The 20,248-nt window shown below is 31.8% G+C and overlaps 1 protein-coding gene across 13 annotated transcripts in view; it reads right to left on the reverse strand.

Moving 5' to 3' along the window:
* Window positions 1-2,508: 2,508 nt before the first annotated feature.
* The window catches only part of LOC145259173 (homeobox-containing protein 1-like), a 294,675-nt gene continuing 276,935 nt past the window's right edge, over window positions 2,509-20,248 (reverse strand). For all 13 annotated transcript variants that reach the window (XM_080116926.1, XM_080116923.1, XM_080116925.1 and 10 more), the window contains one exon: window positions 2,509-2,923. In XM_080116926.1, the coding sequence (XP_079973052.1) occupies window positions 2,619-2,923 (305 nt within the window). In that variant the 3' untranslated portion in view covers window positions 2,509-2,618. The remainder of the gene's footprint in view (window positions 2,924-20,248) is intronic.

The raw sequence follows: 20,248 nt of genomic DNA on the forward strand, positions 1-20,248 counted from the left end.
AGAAAAGGGGTGGATGTTCATATCTTCTGAGTATTAGTTTGCAAACAAAGATTTTAGTTCAAACAAAAATTTTGAGAATCAAATTGTTAGGAGAGAAAGTGAATTCTATAGGATTTTATTTTAATTTCAATCATTGATAGAATACAAGGAGGAGAAGATATGCCACAGCATTAGCTTGATAATACAACACCAGATTAAGCCTCAACTTCTTTATCGAATCCATAATTGATCTGTGTGCACCCATTGCCACGAGTGGAATAGTACAGAGGAAGCTGTTGTTGTCTCTAAATCTACTCAATGCATGTCAAAGTTTTGAGGCTTCTAATTTTAATCTGCCTTGTGTCATATCTTAGCCTTGTGGAGAGGCATATATAAATAGGGGTGTATGATATGTGCATTAGAGTAAAGCAGAAAACCATTGAAGAAAAAAGCAATAAAATGTAGAATTAGAAAATCGGTGGCAGTAAAAGAGAGAGAGAGGTGGGGATTATAGAAATAGATTTCATTCAATTTTTACTCCTCCTCTTCCAATAGGTAAAATAATAATGGTTCGAAATATGTTAAGTTGTTTTTATAAGGATAGCTACAAATATATCCAAGTCATTATTTCATTTTAAATGCCATAAAAAAGCAGACATTAAAAATAAAAATAACAATCGCAGTTTAATTCTGTCATTTCATAGGAGAAAATAATATTTTGCATAAATAAGTTTCAGTTAAATAAAAAAAGTAATATTTTGCATAAATCAGTTTCAGTTAAATAAAAAAAATATTCATTCATTTTGATTAAAAAAAATTCAACAAACATTTGTGGGCTTTTAAAAATATGTTAATAAATAAATCATATCAGAGAGAAATGAGCTTGGAGTTAAAGAATTAAGTTTTCTTTTCCTTCAATTTAAGTAATAAAAAAATTATTAAAATACATTTAATTTCTTTCTTTTAAAACTAAAACCACTATGTTTAACCATATGTTGAAATTGATCTTGAATTAATTTTTGTAAGTCCATATTTTTATTTCCATGAGTCAACAGTTGTTTCTATTCCTTTAACCATAGATAAATTAAATTTTAAATCTAGGGAAATTACTTTTGTCAATCCTTGTTTCTTTTTGGTTTTGTTTATTTAGAAGTAATGAGTTGCTCCAAGTATTTCAACGATTCTCGGATATTAAGCTAGAAAATTATTTCTTAAGCATACTAAGTTTCAAGCTTTCAAAATTCAATCTATATATTTATAGAAAAAATGGAAAACATGCCCACTAACAAGACAAATGCAGCTACTCAATCAAAATAATCAACAGATAAAAAAAACAAAAAAAAACAGAGTATTTTAAAGAGAGGTATGCGGAAGAAAAATGTTTTTTGTATAAATAAATATTTCCAGCAGTCTTTGTTATGAATAAAAATCTTTTATAAAATATAAAATAAAAATTTACTGAGAATTATGGGATGTTGACTTTTGAAGAAAAAAAAGAAAATGATTATTTCAGGATTCATTTTGAAATAAAAACAACCTGAAATGTTTTTGTTTGAATATTTTTTTTGTATGTGAATTCTGCAGGGTGACTGGGTTTCAAATAACAGAATTAAAATGAAATGTAAAAAAAATGAAAATGATATGACTAAGTGATCATATATATTAAACAAACATTAAGAATAAAAAAATCTTCTGCTTAATTTTAATTTATTTAATTAGTCAAACAATCTTTTTGTATTAAAATCATGTATCACAAACGTTTTCAATTCTTCATTAAATCATCAGGTGAAAAAGCAAATGAACAAAAACTGAAGAAAAGAGAATTTCAAAAAGGTAGCTGGGAAACAGGCGTGTGAAATCAAACATCAAGAGAACGTTTTTACACTGTTCCAGGAAAGACATTAACAATTTAAATTTTGCTTTTTCATCTGATAAGTTGACAATGAAAATGTTGGTGATACACATAAAACATACTTTATTTTGATTTTAACACAAAAAAAGATTATAAAAAAAACAAAAAAAAAACAGGTATAATTAAGCAGTAGATTTATTTTCAACAATGTTGCTTAAATGAAAAAATGCTGCCTAAATACACAATATATATATATATATATATATATATATATATATATAAACACACACATGCATACATACGTACATATATATAGGCTATTTTTGAAATGCGATTTCTTTGTGTTTGCAACTGCACCCCAATTAAAAAATGATACATGATCTATGGTTATTGGCTTTAGTAAAACTGAGTTTAAGCGAGAACATTTAAAAAAAAAAAAAAAAAAAAAAAAAAGAAAAAAAAAAGATCTTTTCACACAAAGAAGGACATAAATTTCTTTGTGGATGAAAGAGGTGACAACAAAACTACCCTTACAGGTAGGGAAGGTAACGGAGTTATCCCTCAAGAAAGAAGACAAGAGGAATATATATATATATATATATATATATATATATATATATATATAAAACATTTCTTTTGTCTATAAAAAAAAAAAAAAAAAAAAAAAAAAGAGTATCTGCCATTCCGATAATGCATGTCTATAACAGAGAAATTGTTGTTCGGATGATATGAAAACTGAATAATCAATTCAAATTGGACGCATGTCATGGCAATCAGGAAAAGGTCATCATTCCACGGGTATGGGTTGTGAATGCTGGGAAGATGTGGACTTCTCATCGCTGTCACTGACCGGTTCCTGTTTGACATGTACGGGTCCATCAATCGGCTCACCAGACAGAGCGCTGATTGCTCGGTTAACAGCTGCGACATCCGCAGCAAAACTGTTCTGGTCATCACCTGATTCCGACGGTTTTGGTGAGGGTGTGCAGATCCGTTCACTGTTCATGCCGTCAGTTTGGTTATCAAGGTCAACTACATAAGGTCGCTGACGGACTCTGCTGGGAAGAAGAATTTGTGAACAATCGAGGCCTCCTGTAATGGGAGAAAAAAATTTCAATATTAACAGAGTTAATTACTAATAGATTAATATATTTTCGAAGCGAGTTGCTAGGTCAGGTTAAAAAGTATGACTTTAGCATTTTAGGGTAGAATTAGTTGAATTCAGAAATAATAGTAAAACTAAGGAATTACGGTGACATTTTTGTTTCAGTTGAATAATCATTTCATCTATAAATTGATCTTGTATTCTTGTAAATGTTTGTAAAATATTTTTTTAAAGGTTGAATTAAGAAGATTAAAAAATAGAGGGCATCTTTAAAAAGGCTTAACTAAAATAAATTCACAAATGTGCAAAACCTTATCTAAAACAACAAAACAGAAAAAAAGTACAGATTTACAATCCATGTCTTTTTTTTTTTTTTTCATAAGCTGTTGCATTTTGCATTTCAGACAGCAGAATCCCATAATCCATTAAAACTGCAGCAAAAAGCATAAATATGATGAATAGAGTAATTGACTACAAATTCTATTATAGTTTCTTGATCAAATAATCTCTATTTTAGGATTTTTTAAAATTCAGTTTTATCAAACTATTGCATTTTTATTCTAAGATGATTTAAATATCAACGTAAGTCAATTATGAAACTGCATATTTTTGCTTGACAACAAGTTGACATTTTGTCAAAAATATCAAACTTGATCAAACTTTTCAAGTTTAAGGTCATATAATATAAGGGGACTTCATTGATTACAATATGGGCCAAATAGTGGGTCTCTCCGATGAACAGAACTAAATGTATCACTAAAAGTATACCTTTAACTGTTTCATGATCATGACAGATATCACAAGATTAAATCAGTTCTAAGTTAGACCATAATTGATATTTTGACCAAGTTTGGTGACAATTTGTCAAGAGATGTGGACACTAAACTACACAAACAAACAGCAACCAATTTGACTAAATTCATAATCTCGTTGGCATAACAAAAATTAAATGTATGATCATCAAAATTATGCTAATGCAAGAAATACACACAATAAGTTGTCACATAATTAAGTACTCAATAGATTTGAAATGAAAAAAAATTAAAAATATTTCTAATTGAAAAAGCATTTTTACGACAGCCAATTGTCATTCCTACATGCATTAGACAATGGTGGAACTCTAAATGTTTCTCAATATAAAACAGTGTTTAATCATCAGATAATTATGAACAAACATTGGACACAAAAAATATTTTATTAAATTTTGTACATGTTTTGTGGCCTACATTCTGATGATACTTAAAATAAACACTGAAGTATACAACAATTAACCGGACATTATAATCAAATTTTGATTACCTGTTTAACTTTCATCCTATTAAAACTTCTAGTTTTTTAAATAGTATCTTCAAAAAAAGAAAAAAACGTAGGTGTATAGGTAGATCAGCAAAGAAATATTTACTTTGACAGAAAAATCTCTTATTAATATGTTTAATATTTGAAAATATTTTTCAAGAAAACCATATTTGTTTGCAGCATTTATCAAAACACAAAATGAAGTGGAGAGGGAAGATGTCGTTGATTGAAGCATCGAACATATGACTGAATCACTTAGAAGATTAAGAACTAAGTGCAGGTTCATCAGAATGCCGATTATGCAACTGAAAGACAAATCCATCAGAACGTCATGCAGTCAAGGAGGGGGTCCATCGAGAGGTCTTGAGATATAGTTAGGAGGAAGTTCATTGGAACGTCTTGAAATGTAGTCAGGAGATGATCCATCGGAATGTCATGAGACGCAGTGAGGAGGAGAGAGGTCATAGAGATATTATGAAATACAGTCGATAGGAGTTCCATTGAGATGTTATGAGAAACAGTTGAGAGAAAGTCGATAAAGACTTACGGAACACAGCTGAGAGATGTCACGAACGCAGTCAATAGTGGGTCCATCGAGAAGACATGATGAGATGCAATTTAGTAACGGTTCAGTGAAACATCATGAAATGCTGTAGAGAGGGAATCCATTAGGGGCCAAAAACACAAGAGAGTCCATTGGAAGGTCAGGAACACAACTAAGAGGGAGTCCATTAGTTGCAAAATTGTCCATAAGGACATCAGACACGTGAGATGACAATGTCCATTAGGACATCAGACAGAGGTGGTACCATGTTCATTGGGTGGTTAAATGCAAAAGGAGGCAAATGTACATTGAGGCATAAGACATACACGAAGCAACAGTGTCCGTTAGGAAGTAAGATGCACATGGGGATAAGAGTGATTATCAGAACGTCAGGCAGGTAGGGACATCAGTCTTCTTTGGCACGTCAGACACATCATGGTCTTTCCAAAGTGGTTATGGTTACATTAGAATTTGAGAAAGATGGAAGCACATAATACATCAGCAAAAGTTTATAGGTTTGAGTATATTAAAAACATTCTTCAAAGTATTATTACATGAAAAACATGAGGTTTAGCATTTGTATATTAGAAACAAAGTTGTGTAACATACAAGAAAAAGAGCATGAAAACATGAAAACTCATGTGAAGACATTGGTTAAAATTGGCAAAGTTAACAGAATTTTAGATCCATCAGAAAAAAAAAATCTTTCCAAAAAAAACAAACCTCCCAATGAAATTATCATAAATAGAATGAATTTTGCAATGATAAAAAATCATTTGCTGAAAAAGTCGATAAAAAAATTAGTTTTTACAATTCAAACAAATCTGGCTTGTCTAACAATTTTGTTGATTTTTTTCCCACCATAAGTTTTATCGCAAAACGTTCACATTTCTCAGTTGATTTATCACATTTAAGTTTGAATAAAATTTTTAGGTGTGTCAACAATACTGCATCACGAAAATAAAATCCGTTTAACATAATATTAAAGTAGCATTTAGATTTCTAAACAAACAAATTCAATGGAAACATCTTAAGGGATTTTTTCTTCTTGACAGTGTAAAGATAAATTTAGAAAATAAAGTACATATTCCTTCAATTTCTCAAATTAATCAGAGTTGTTAAGCAATGCAAAGTCTAATTCAACATTTGGAAAAAGTAATTACATAATTGTTAGTGTCTAAGTATAGGTAAAATATAAAAAAGATAACTGTGAGCCGTGGAGTCATAACCATTATTATTTATTCTACTTGGATTTCATTTGAATATTCACAAACTGACGTTATTCATGCATAACTAAAACTAAAAAGTCTCTTCATTGTTATTTTGTTATATAGAAGTATTGTCATATTTTATACGGAAGTATTGTCATATTTTTATACGGAAGTATTGTCATATTTTTATACGGAAGTATTGTCATATTTTTATACGGAAGTATTGTTATATTTTTATACGGAAGTATTGTTATATTTTTATATGGAAGTATTGTTATATTTTTATATGGAAGTATTGTTATATTTTTATATGGAAAGAAATCTACATATGTTTTCAGCATTTAATTTCCAAACATGTGTGTACAAATTAGATGTCATTTTCTCTGAAGCTCACAAAGGCATTGCTTGACAGACGTGTTATCAATATGGAATGAGAAGGGTGAGAGAAATTCATAATTCCTCAGAGAAAAATGGTTGTTCAGTCTATTAGACATTACGTCTGATAAGAGCAATTTAAACAGCTTTTTTTTAAAGCAGAGAAAAATGATAAAATAAAACATTTTATAATTTCTACTTAACAAAACAGAATTAACGTTTGTGTGAAACGCCATGAGAAGCTTGACTCTACAGATAAACTTATCTTTAGTTGACCTTTGACAACTAAATATTTTCACTTACTAGCCAAATAGAAAAGTTACTAGCCAAACCCACGTGATTTTCTGAATATAACATCTTTGTTCCTCGCCGAGTACATATATCATTAATTGTTTTGTATTTTTTTTCGAATAAGTATAAATTCTAAATATGCAAAAATTTTGAAACATTAAAACATTCAAATTTCTTAAGATGTTTTTTTAAACAGCCTTCGTTAAAAAGAAAAAAAAAAAAGCAAGAGTTTATTGTTCTATTATTAAACTTTTCATGTTTAAATAATTTGACTTTGCTCATTTTATTAAAAACAAAAAGGTTAAAAAAGATATTTTTCACTCAATAATAGCCTTGGAAAATTGTCGGTGAAAAAAAAAACAATTGCCAAAATACGAGTTTTTTTTCTATTATTTCTAGTCATCACTTGGAAAAATCACTCGCAAATGTGGCCTTTTCACTCGCAACATAAAAGCCTGGGAAAACAAGTGAACATGGATTTACAACAAAATGGCTGTTATGATTTTTGCTTCACCTGTTTATAAGTTTAGGATATTGTTTTAAATATTTTGATATTTTTTTACTTATTTTTAAGCTAATACATAAAAAAATGATTTTTACAGCTGGCTATCAAATATCAGCTCCTATGCCATGTTGGCAAGGCTGTCATTGGCTTGCAGGACATGACCATAAAATCTCAGCAGAGATTCATCAAACTTGTGGATGATTGATGCCACTCCATATCACCCACGAATGTTGTGATTGGTGATTTGGATAAAATAAAGCTCTATTATTTACACTTATTACATGTTATTCTCACAATGTTTTGGCCAATGTTACCTCTAACCTTATTCCACATTAGATAAAGTGCTAAGTAATAATCAATTCAAGTCCTGCAGATTTAAGGCTCGATCCTTAGTACAGGTAATAATACTCAAGTATTGCTTAAAACTTGAACCCAGTCATGATTGCAGACTGAGAACAATTTACCTCTATGGATTAAATAAAGAGCTCAGCTCAAAATGAAACAGATTCCTATATTTGAAAGGACTCATCTGAAGGTCAGAGGTTACATCTGTCAAAACATCAAAATAATATCCAAGATAAGAATAATAATCCAAATAATTCATCCCAATCCTCATCTGAAAACTTCCAAAACAAAATAGTTATCAAATATGTATTGAGTTTGTGTGAATGCTGTACCAAAAACCATATATATATATATATATATATATATATATATATATATATATATATAAGAACTTGCACATTTGCATTTGAAACCAGTTCAGCCTAGTGGCCTGGTAATGCTAAATTTGGAAAATCACAGCTGAAATGCTTATATGTAGTCAATTATGTTTGTATAAAAAACAGAAAATTAGACAATTATTATTATTAAAAACCAGAGTTTCATTGGATTAACATCTAGGAAAGCACAGTAATACAATCCTTATATATAAAATATATCAGTAGTTTACATTCAAAGCCAAATATATATTAATATTTTTTCTTTCAAAACATTTTATTTTGTCTTACACGTTTTTTTTTTGTTTTTTTTTTTACAGTGATCACCACTTATCAAGGCCCGGAAGCCACTCAGGGATAAGGGTTATTGCAAGTACATTACGTTAGTGTGGAGATTTGATGAAGTGTTTACTTAAGGGGGCGGTTCATTAGGAATTTGTTAACGTTGGACGAACACATCCAAGTTGTAGTCCAGTGGGAAGCAGGCAGACGGAACAGAGTTCCACAGGCGTGCAGTTCTAAGAAAGAAGCTTTGTTCATGGAATCCACGTTTTGATTTAAGCACAGATAAAGGGTGGGGGACATTTTTCACAGTGGATTCAGCTAGACGGGTGTTTTTCGTGAAAGATTGGCAAGGGGGGATCAGAGATTGGAGTTCAGACGAGCACCTGCCATGGAAATAACGATAAAACAAGGATAGGCTCGCAACGTCTCTTCTGTGGGAGAGAGGTTGCAGGGTAGAGAAAAGGGCATCCCCCCACTAAGCCACAAAGTCTATTTTGTACTTTGTCAAGGCAGGATAGGCTGTTTTTAGCAGCTCCTGCCCAGATATGGCAACAGTATTCCATCCTTGAACGTACTTGGCTTTTATATAGATAGAGAATTGCATCAGTAGTGAGATATCTTCTGGAGCGGTAGAAGGATCCCACCATCTTTCCAGCGACCTTGGCAACAGACTTGATGTACGTGTTCCATTTCAGATCAGGAGTAAAGGTCAAACCCAGAAGCTTGTCAAAACATGGGGCCTCACCCAGACGAGAGCCATCCATCCCAATTGATGCCAGATGGGGATCAGAGCGTTGATGATGTAAGGATAGGAGTTTGGTTTTGGATGCATTAAAGGTAACCAGCCACGTCTTCCCCCACTGAACCACGCGCTCGAGATCAGAGGAGAGAGAATCAGAGAGAACTTTGTCATTTACAGCCTTTTATGTGTTGCCGTAGATGGTCGTGTCATCAGCAAAGATGTCAACGAATGATTTAAGTATGTAAGTGTTTCGTTGAATGGTGTACGAACACCAAACAACTCATCAGAAACAGTTAACATGATTCTTGGAAAAAAACAAACAGTTTCAGAGATTTAAAATTTTATTTATTTTTTCAGATTAAAGATAAAAAAGCTGGTGAAAATAAATATAAATTGTAAGTCATGAAAAGCTTTCTTATTCAAGATATAATGGGGATATTTCAAGAGAGAAGGCTGAAGTATTTTTTAGTCCCATAAGAATGCATTAATGTTTAAGGTGACATGTTTAATTTTCTATAACCATAACCTTACTTACGGATTTCAGTTTCAAAACTAAAAGTAGAAAATTGTTTAAAATTCAGGGGATATTGTTTTTTTTTTTCCGTCTATGATTACAGCCGTGCTTACAAATATTTTAGTTTCAAAACTGAAGGGACAAAATTGTTTAAAATTTGGGACCTATTATGCATAAAGTATTATTAATAAAAAGTTTATATTTAATCAGACTAAATTTGCCCATCAAAAGACTTCCTAATTGAGGATTGGTGAAGGAGTTTTGGTCACTTTTGTAACATCCATAGTAAACAAACTTAGGGAGTCTGTGATAACTAAGGTAATAAATGAAGAAATGGATTCCAAAGTAGAAGTAGTTTATGAATACTCATCGTTTAAATACTATTAGTAAGTTTATTTATTAGTTAATACTAAGTAGACACAAATCGGTTCACCAATTCATGGTTAGCCTCCGGAAAATTCAATATTTATCTTTCAACCATAAAATGTTAACAACCAACCAAATCAGAGTTGCATCCCCTAGATCTAATATCTTAAATCCAAGTTATTATCTAATAATTAAATTATTTTTAACTTCAATAATTATTGATCTAAAATATTTTTTATTATATGCAATACATATTTATTCAATAAAAGTAAAAAGCAATTAACATTCAAATCATGTAATTATTTTAAGTGCATTACATTATTTTTATTATACGTTTATCTATGCATTTTCCTTAGCATATTAAGTATCTAAATCTGCTGCACTAGGTGTATCAGAATTTTTGGGGAATTTTTGACACCCCTAACACAAAACTGCAAATAAAATATAAAAAACTCGCAATTTCTCTTTTGAAAGTGGGTTGTTTATTTTCTTTATGGAATATAACTTCCAAAATAAACTATTAAAGTTGTTTAAAAAATAATAGAAATATTATTTTTTATTTTTTAAAAAACAGTGTTTACAAAGTGCCTTCATGCAGCCAATTTTTTTTACGTAATGAAATCAATTTAATTTTACGGGTTAAATATTTTTCAATTTTTAAACTTTAAACATCTATCAAAATTTTTCTATTGGTTAAATTTTTACGATATTTTCAGGGTCAATGTGAAATTTTATGCTCTTTCCAATAAACCAAATATATTTTAGACAAACATTTTTTTTTTAATTCTGCTTCCGATTTTGAAATGTCTATCAAAATTTAAATAATTTACGTACCAAAGTTTTATATATCACAAATTGAAGATAAAAGATCAATAAATCAAAGATTCTAATTAAAAAAACAAAAAAAAAAGTGTTTTGGAAATTTACCTGTAAAGTCCAAAGTGTAAAACTTTTTTTTTTTTAAAACCACGCTGATCATTCTTTTTTTTAAGTGGAAGCTTATGTTATGCTTAGATTGTCAAGTAAATATTGGACGCTGACGACAATTTTTTCTATTTCATTCAATATTCTCTTTTTTTTAGATATGTAAAAAAAAAAAATTCACTCGATAAAGAAGAATTAAAATATATTAAATCAAAAGTTCATGTATTTCTTTACGAGAATAAAAAAAAAATTGGAAATTTGGTAGAGTGAATTTTTAGTAATCAGCTAAAATTCATGAATGAAATGTTATTATTTTGCAAATATGGTAGCACATACTGACCACTTTGTAGTTGAAATGAAATATGTCAAAAATACAAAAGGAAGATAAGGCTGCATGGCATAAACAATTATTTTTGTCACTTTGATGCTTCCGAATATAACAAATCATAAATCGACGAACATCCGGTTTTCGCTAATGGCGGATAAACAATTGTCAAAAAGACGTTTTTCCGTGACTCTTGGTTTAAAAATCCTTTTATTTAAAAAATACATGGAATATAATATATAAATATGAACAAATTCTTATACATGAAGCACCCATAGCTTAGTAATTTTGAACAGTTAAGTGATTTTTTGGCAATTATATATATTTATTAGATTTCGATGAAGTTAAATTTGTTAATTTTTGTGAAATCTTTAAAGAAAACCGATGAAAAAAAAAAATATTGTATATTTTTCAATTAAACCTTTTATTGTTTGGTCTTTGCTCATTTTATTGAAATAAAAATTAGGGTTTGAAATTACATTTTCATATTGTTATAAGCTTGTAGACATGGAAAGTCTAATCAAATGTTTGCAATGGCGACTTGCCCCAAAAGTCTGATACACCTACTGCTGCATTTACATAAATAAAACTGAACCCATACACATGTGAGCACATGCAGCCATACACACGTGTGTATATATATATATATATATATACATACACACACACACTCCTATACACACATGCATACAAGGTGCCTGCAATAAGTTTCCAGACTTTTTTCGTATAGGCACTTTTATTGATAGTACACACATGAAACTCAAGTCCCCTTCGAAGTAATCTCCTCCGGCTGCAATGCACTTGTACCGTTCCAACAACTTGTGGAAGGCCCCATGAAAGCCCTCTTGCGCGAACGTATCAATGACCCTCATCCCAGCCTCTTCCATCTCCTCAATTGCCTAATAAAGACAGCCTCTACAGTTTTCCTAGGGCTTAGGGAATAACCAAAAGTCATAGAGAGCAAGGCGTTGACTAAAAGGAGGGTGAAGAACTGTCTTTGTATTTACGACAATTTTAAATACCTAGGTATACCTGTACAAAAAAAAAGTTCTGAAACTTATCAAAGGAATCATTTTAAATAATTTTTTTTGTAAACATGTATGATTAATTACACACAATTCTAAAACTTACAACTTCACTTAAATTCAATAAACTCAAACAAAAACTTCTGGAACTGTAGTGATCAACATTAAATTAGACTACAATTATATGAGTGACTATTGATTGAGAATATTTACTAATATAAAACTCAGTTCTTATTGTTGAGCACTTTAAAATGAAATAGAAAGTCGGTCATTCAAACTCACATGCGCAGATCATGATGTTATAATCATTAGATTACTATGGCCGAATGTTATGACATTTAAAAAATAAATGTTAAAATTTCAACGATATTTCTCACGGTTGAGATTGGCCATAGGGTTTGTTCCTTGCTAATGGAGTCAGAAACGGCTTCATGGCCAGGTTCAAATCTCCAGTAGTAATCGTGTCACGTTGCACTGATGATTCCTGAAAGGATGAGACACTAGTGTCTGTAGGTATTAAAAAATTATTATTGTAACAATTATATATACATATATAATGATGAACAGAACATTTTCAAGATCTTTTTCATAATCTGTCTGAAGTAAACGATGAGATCAAAAGCACATGAACAGAGATTAATGAGGGAAAAGCACCAGGACTTGATGGGATACCTATTGAGTTATTGAGATTTGGAGGTGATAGCGTTATCAATGCAGTCCATGCACTCATCCTTACTGTTTGGCATTGTAATGCTATCCCTCAAGATTGGATTTATGTAATATTGATCCCAGTTTATAAAGGAAAGGGGTCAAAATTGAGTGTGGTGATTATAGAGACATTACATTGCTTGAAACAGTAGGAAGAGTGTTAAATTGTTTGCTAAAATGGATTTGTTCCTCTATCATCCCAGATAATCAATGTGGATGCGGCACAATGGACATAATATTCTCTGCACGACAACTAATGGAAAAATGTATGAAGCAGCAAGTGCCTTTGTATGAAGTTTTAGTCAATTTGACAAAAGCTTTTCATACCCTCAATCGCAATGCACTGTGGAAGATTCTTAGGAAGCTAGGCTGTCCTAACAATTTTGTGGAGTTGCTTCAGCAGTTACACCATCAGTGAAGTTTAATGTATTTCTGTCTGATCCAATTTCAGTTGAAAAACGGTGTGAAACAGGGTGATATACTTGCTCCCGCATTATTTTCCATATATTTTGCTGTGATGCTGGTGCAGGCTTTTAACAATTGCAATGCTGCGGTGAAGTTTCAGTTTTGCACATAAGGTAAACTTTTTAACCTTAGATGTCTCATCGCAGAGTTGAAAACTTAACCTTGTTCTTGAACTTTTATATGCAGATGATACAGATCTTGCTTCACATTCAGAAGCAGACACACATGATTATGAACAAGTTATCAGCGGCTTGTAAAGCTTTTGGACTTACCATAAGCCGCAAGAAAACATACAGTGGTGTCAAAAAATGTCTGCACTTGTCATTTTTTCAAAAACCACAAACTTAAGCTAAATTGAATGTAACTGTTTAAACAACTAATACCTCATTTGATTTGCCTTTTATTCCTCTATAATTTTACCTGTTCATATTTGACTTTTAATTAAAGTATCCTAGTGTTTACACCAATTTAAAAAATTAACTTCAAATTGAGAAGGCAAAAAGAAACTCCGCACAACAGCAAATTTTTATTTGAATGTAACTTTAGAACATTAATGCAACACAAATACACGACACAAAGAAACGCAATGAACTAGTTAATATTTAGTAGCATAGCCCTTCTGCAATTTAACAGCCTGCAATCTTTTGGGCATTCCTTAAATTAGTCTGCAGCAATACTCTGGTGAAAGGGCATCTCACTTTCTCTTTAATTTTTGTCCAAAATTTTTCCAGATTTGAAATTTTATTATTGCATAGCAGTTGCTTGATGTAATGTCATACATTTTCGATAGGATTGAGGTCTAGAGATTTTGCAGGCTAATCCAAACAGAGAAAATCATGCTCTTCAAAAAACCTCTTGACATTGCCAGCTGTGTGAATGGGAGTATTATCCTGCATGAAGATGGGATTATCATCCAAATTCCAGCCAAAGTAAGGTAGATGCTCAGTCAACATATTAATGTACTTGGTCAAATTAATTCAACCTTAAAAACGAACTATAAGTCCCTGGACCATTGGCACTAATAACGCCCTGTACCAAAACTGAACCTACACCACCTTGCAACATTAAAACTGCACCTAGGATTAAATTCTTTGTCCTTCCTTCAATGGACGCACAACCTACCATCACTACCTAACCTATTGAGCTTGCTTCTATCGCTAAAAATCTTTTTTCGAGCAATATGAAGAGTCATGATCTTCATTGCATCTGACGAAATCCAGATAGTGCTTTCTGTTCTTCACAGAAATCATTGGCTTGTGTCTTGCAACACAACCTCGCAAATTAAATTCCTTCAATCTGTACTGTAGAAAGAGAGCACTTTTAAACAAGATTATACTGCTGTTGGATTTGGAAAGCCGTTTCAAATCTGTTTCTGAGGCTGCAGATCTTGATAGTATTGTCTTCCCTGTAATGAGTGATTCTAAGACGACCAGATTTAGGGGCATCACAAACACTACCAGTGTTTTGGTGCTTTTGCACAGTCATTCGTACCATTTTCTCATCACATTAATCTGTGGTCGATTTCGCAATTGGATAAATCAGAAAGGTGGAGATTAATGAGATGATCACTAAGATAAAGTTGAGGCATATAGACTAAATGTTACGTTGTATAACTTGGAATAACAATTATGATTAGAGATGCTTTGTTGCCTAAAAAGTGAATATTTTAAGCTGATTTTAAGCTCATTTGTTGCTGCAGAATTTCTTTTTGCCTTCTCAATTTGAAGTTGATTTTTTAAATTGGTGTAAACACTAGGATACTTCAATTAAAGTCCAATATGAACAGGTAAAATTATAGAGGAATAAAAGGCCAATCAAATAAGATATAGGTTGTTTAAACAGTTACAATGAATTTAGCTCAAGTTTGCAGTTTTTGAAAAAAATGACAAGTGCAGGCTTTCTTTTTGGCGCCACTATGTTATGTATTCTCCTCCTATAGGAATGCCATATGTTGGACCAAACATCTTTATTGATGGTAAGTTAAATGTCATATACAATTTTGTATATCTGGGTAGTATGCTGAGTAAGGACTGTATTTTTGATACAAAGATAATCACAGAATAGCTAAAGCCATTTCTGCTTTTGACAAACTGGAAAAATGTGAGTGGTCAGATCAGAGAATCACATTAAAAAACAAAGCTAAGTGTTTATGAAGCATGCATTATCACTATGCTGCTATATGGGTCAGAGACTTGGACAACATATAGAAAGCATCTCAAGGTTTCATTAAAGTTATACTTGGAAAATAATTAATATTAATTGGAGAACTCTAACGCCTGACACTGTAGTTCTTGAATGATCAAATAGAACTAGTATAGAAATGAAATCATTCAAAATCAGATGCTGGACACTTGGTTAGGATGGAGGACAAAAGACTTCCTAAAAAACTGTTTTATAATGAGGTAGATAGAGGTAAAAGACTACAACATAAACCAAGAAAAAGATCTGAGGATTCTCTGAAAAACAACTTAAAAATACTTAAGGTGGATGTACATAACTGGGAAACCCAAGTGAAAAATAGATCACTGTGGAGAAAAACCATCAGAGAAAGTTGTAAGATTTTTGAAGAGCAGTGTGTAGAGCTTGCTGTCTTAAAACATATTTTCAGAAAACATGACAAAATATAACGTCAGAGAAATTACAACAGGAACTGAAGTGCACTGTATGTGGCAGATATCTTTTGTCAAAAGCTGGTTTTGTAAATCATCTGAAATCACACAATCAAAGACTGGAATGACAGGCTTTTATGGCAATGCTAGGTTGTAATATTTGTGGTCTAATCTGCAAATCTAAAAGTGACCTGACACAGCATTCAAGGATTTACAATATTATCATGCGATCACTTTTACAAGAAGGAAAGATTTTAAGTCACATATGTGTTCTTTCATGTAGGCCTAAAGCTGGATTGAAAAGTCACCTACATGCACACATCGGTACAACACTTAACTGAAGAGATGACAAACTTCTGTCAAGAAGTAGCAAACATCACATGTGTGTGTGTGTGTGTGTGTGTGTGTGTGTGTATATATATATATATATATATACACACACACTAGCATTTCAGCCCGGCATTGCTTGGGTGTTTGGAGGTGTATGTTGAGCAAAAAAAAAAAAAAAAAAGTAGTAGTAGGAAGGCAGGCTCGAATCCGTACCCCGAAGGAGGAAAAGAATGGGGAAAAAACATGACATCTTTGCTGTTACCACCACCGCCAAACCGGAAGTGACTTATGTTTAAATTAAGGCTAGACAAGAGAGGATGACTTTAAAAAATATCAGCGAAAAAAAGTGGCCCCCGCCCCTGTAGAAAAGTACCCAGTTGAAGGTGAAGATATTAATGTTTTAGCCTATTTTTCGATATTTGTCCTCTGAAAGGTCGAACTTTAAAACGATACTGATCTTGGTAAAATCCGTCGCCTCTGTAGAAAGCTTTAGGCAGACATGCAAACATACATACATACATACATTTATATATTGGTAACTAAAAATTTTCGACCCAAACCGATTAAAAAGCTTGCCCTATCTCTGAATACCCTTTATGTAAAATTTCAAATTTTTAGACCAGAAATTGTCTGAGTAATTTGGAAGTGACCGCAGAGGTAAAATTTTTTTAAAGCTTTGACCTCTATTATGACCACTTAACATTTATTGTTTTGGGCTCAAATCAAGTTATTAAGTTAGATCCATGTCCAAGGAACCTATATCTAAAATTTCAAGTGTTTAGTAGATATATTATTTTAATTGGAGTTCATTATTGAGATGAGTATTGTTGCGGACTATTATTCTCATCTTTATTAGTTGTTGTTTCATGACATTTCGGCCAACTATTCCTCTGGCTTTCGTCAGGTGGTAACTGCGACGGATAGGAACTTCGAATCTGCTAACTGCATTCTCAGCAATCACTGCTATCCGTAGTTGTTGTCGTCTCACCACGTTTATGGCCAAGTAAGCCTCTGGCCGGCTTTGGGTAGGATTGAAACCGCTATCTTCAGACAATGCTTATCTGGAACCGTAGAGATTCAACGTCTCTATCAACTGCGCCACGGGCCCCGAAGGATGATCAAGGTTGGATTTTTTGATCTTATAAATCCACGTTTATTTATTATCCTGGTCGGGTCCGTACCGAATGGTATATATATTATTTTAATTGGAGATCATTATTGAGATGAGTATTATTTATTAATTGATTTATTTATTAGTTGTTGTTTCACAACATTTATAGAGTTTGGTAGAAGTCTCAAAGGTCAAATCGTTGAACTTTGACCCCTTAACAGCCAAATTTCTGGCTGAAAACCAACCAAAGATTTTCACAAATCTCAGTACCCTGTATATCAAATTTCGAGTCTGTAGATTGAAAATTGACAGAGTTATTGCATAGGAAAATGTACACACACAGACATGTTCACTTTTATATATATACTAGCAGTTCCGCCTGGCTTTGCTCGGGCCCTATGTACTGTTCATATGGTTATGTGCATAAAAAGTGTGAATACGTAAAGTAATGCCTTTCTGTATAATAGTCTTCCTTAACTACCATGGAGAAAAGACAGACAGACATTTTTACTTTTATATATATATATATATAGAGAGAGAGATAGATAGATAGATAGATAGATAGATAGAGTGATTGGATGCAATATATAGTAACGATTTAAAAATTATAAAAAAAAAAAAAAATGCGCCACCACCGAGAATTAAAACCAAAACATTCAGCTCACAATTTATTTTGCCTCTGCCGGCAATGACTGGGCGATGAAAACATGTTTACTGCAAGGCTAAAAATTAAAACATGAACCAATAGCTACTACATTATGCATTCGTAATGCCGGCGTTCGACCTTCACCTGGCAAATTTCATTTTGCTTTTAAAATTTTCACACTTTTGCACCAATTTTTCAGGGCTAAAACCCAAATATAAAGTTTTGCATGGATTCAAATACCTTATTTATGAAGTTTCAAGCCTGTAGATATAGATAGATATATATCTATAAAAGCGAAAGTGTCTGTCTGTCTGTGTACATTTCCCTACATCATATCTCTGTCAATTTTAAGTCTACAGACTCGAAATTTGATATACAGGGTACTGAGATTTGGAGAAAATCTTTGTAATCGGTTTTCGGCCAGACATTTGGCTGTTAAGGGGTCAAAGTTCAATGATTTGACCTTTGAGAACTCTACCAAACTCCTCTGACAATTTTGGGTCTAGAAATTTTAGATATAGGTTCCTTGGACATGGATCTAACTTTATAACTTCATTTGAGCCCAAAACAATAAATGTTAAGGAGTCATAATAGGGGTTAAAGTTAAAAAAATTTGACTGCTTCGATCTCTACCAAATTACTCAGACAATTTCTGGTCTACACATTTGAAATTTCACATAAAGGGTATTCAGAGATAGGGCAAGCTTTTTAATCGGTTTGGGGCGAAAATTTGAGTTACCAAGATAGAAATGTATGTATGTATGTATGTATGTCTGTTTGCATGTCTGCCTAAAACTTTTGACGGAGGTGATGGATTTTTACAAGATCAGTACCGACTTTCAGACGACAAATATCGAAAAATTCGCTAAAAACATTAATATCTTCACCATCAACTGGGCACTTTTCTACAGGGAGGGGTCGCTTTTTTCGACGATATTGTCAAAAGTCATCCCCTCTTTTAGATTGTCTAGCCTTAATTTAAACCCACATCATTTCCGGTTTGGTGATGGTCGTAACAGCAAAGACGTCATGTTTTTTTCCCATTCTTTTCGTCCTTCAAGGTATGGGTTTGAGCCTACCTTCCTACTACCATTTTTTTTTTTTTTGCTCAACATGCACCTCTAAACATCCAGGCAACGCCAGGCTGAAATGCTAGTATATATATATACAAGTGAAAATGTCTGTGTGTGTGTGTCTGTATGGATCTAACTTTATAATTTGATTCGAGCCCAAAACAATAAATATTAAGGGGTCAAAATAGGGGTCAAAGTCTGAAAAAATTGACCTCTGCCGTCTCTACCAAATATACAACTAATTTTTGGTCTAAATATTTGAAATTTTACATAAAGTGTATTCAGACATAGGGAAAGCTTTTTAATGTTTTTTTTTTTTCTGAAAATTTGGCTTCAAGGAGCCAAAGTTCAAAAGATTTTATCTTTGTGGTTTCTAGCAATTTTGGGTCTAAACATTTGAAATATTACACAAAGGGTATTCAGACCTGCAGCAAGCTTTTTTTTGGGAGAAAATTTGGCTGGCAAGAGGTCAAAGTTTACAGAGTTGACCTTTGCAGACTCTACTAAACTACTTCGCCAATTTGGAGTCTAAAAACTTAAAATTTTAGATGTAGGTTACTTGGAAATGAGTAAAACATTTACAATTAATTTGGGCCCAAAACAATAAAGGTTAAGGGGTCAAACATGGGGTTAAGATTACAACACAAATTGACATATGCAATTCTACCAAACTTTTCTCTAAGGGAGTTAAGTAAACCTAATATACAGAAAGGCATTACCGTACATATTCATATTTTTTCATACATACATATGCACATACACTTATGAACAGTACATAGGGCCAGCGCAAAGCCATACAGTATTGATAGTGTCTATATATAAATATATATATATATATACATATATATATGTTATGACTACATACCTATATATGTGTCTATATCTATAGTTTCTATATATACATTTATATATACATACATATATATATATATGCAGTGTATATATGTGTCAATATATCTATAGTTTCTATATACATACATATATATATATATGTATATAGTGTCTATATCTACATATCAATATATAGTGTATATATATACATATATATATAGTGTCTATATATACATATATATATACATAGTATCTATATATACATATATATATAGTGTCTATATATACATATAGTGTCTGTATATACATATAGTGTCTGTATATACATATATATACATATATATAGTGTCTATATATACATATATATATATATATATAGTGTCTATATATACATATATATATATATATATATATATA

The sequence above is a fragment of the Euprymna scolopes genome, chromosome 34, assembly GCF_053919585.1.
Source record: "Euprymna scolopes isolate OS-2025 chromosome 34, ASM5391958v1, whole genome shotgun sequence".
Taxonomy (NCBI): Eukaryota; Metazoa; Mollusca; class Cephalopoda; order Sepiida; family Sepiolidae; genus Euprymna; species Euprymna scolopes.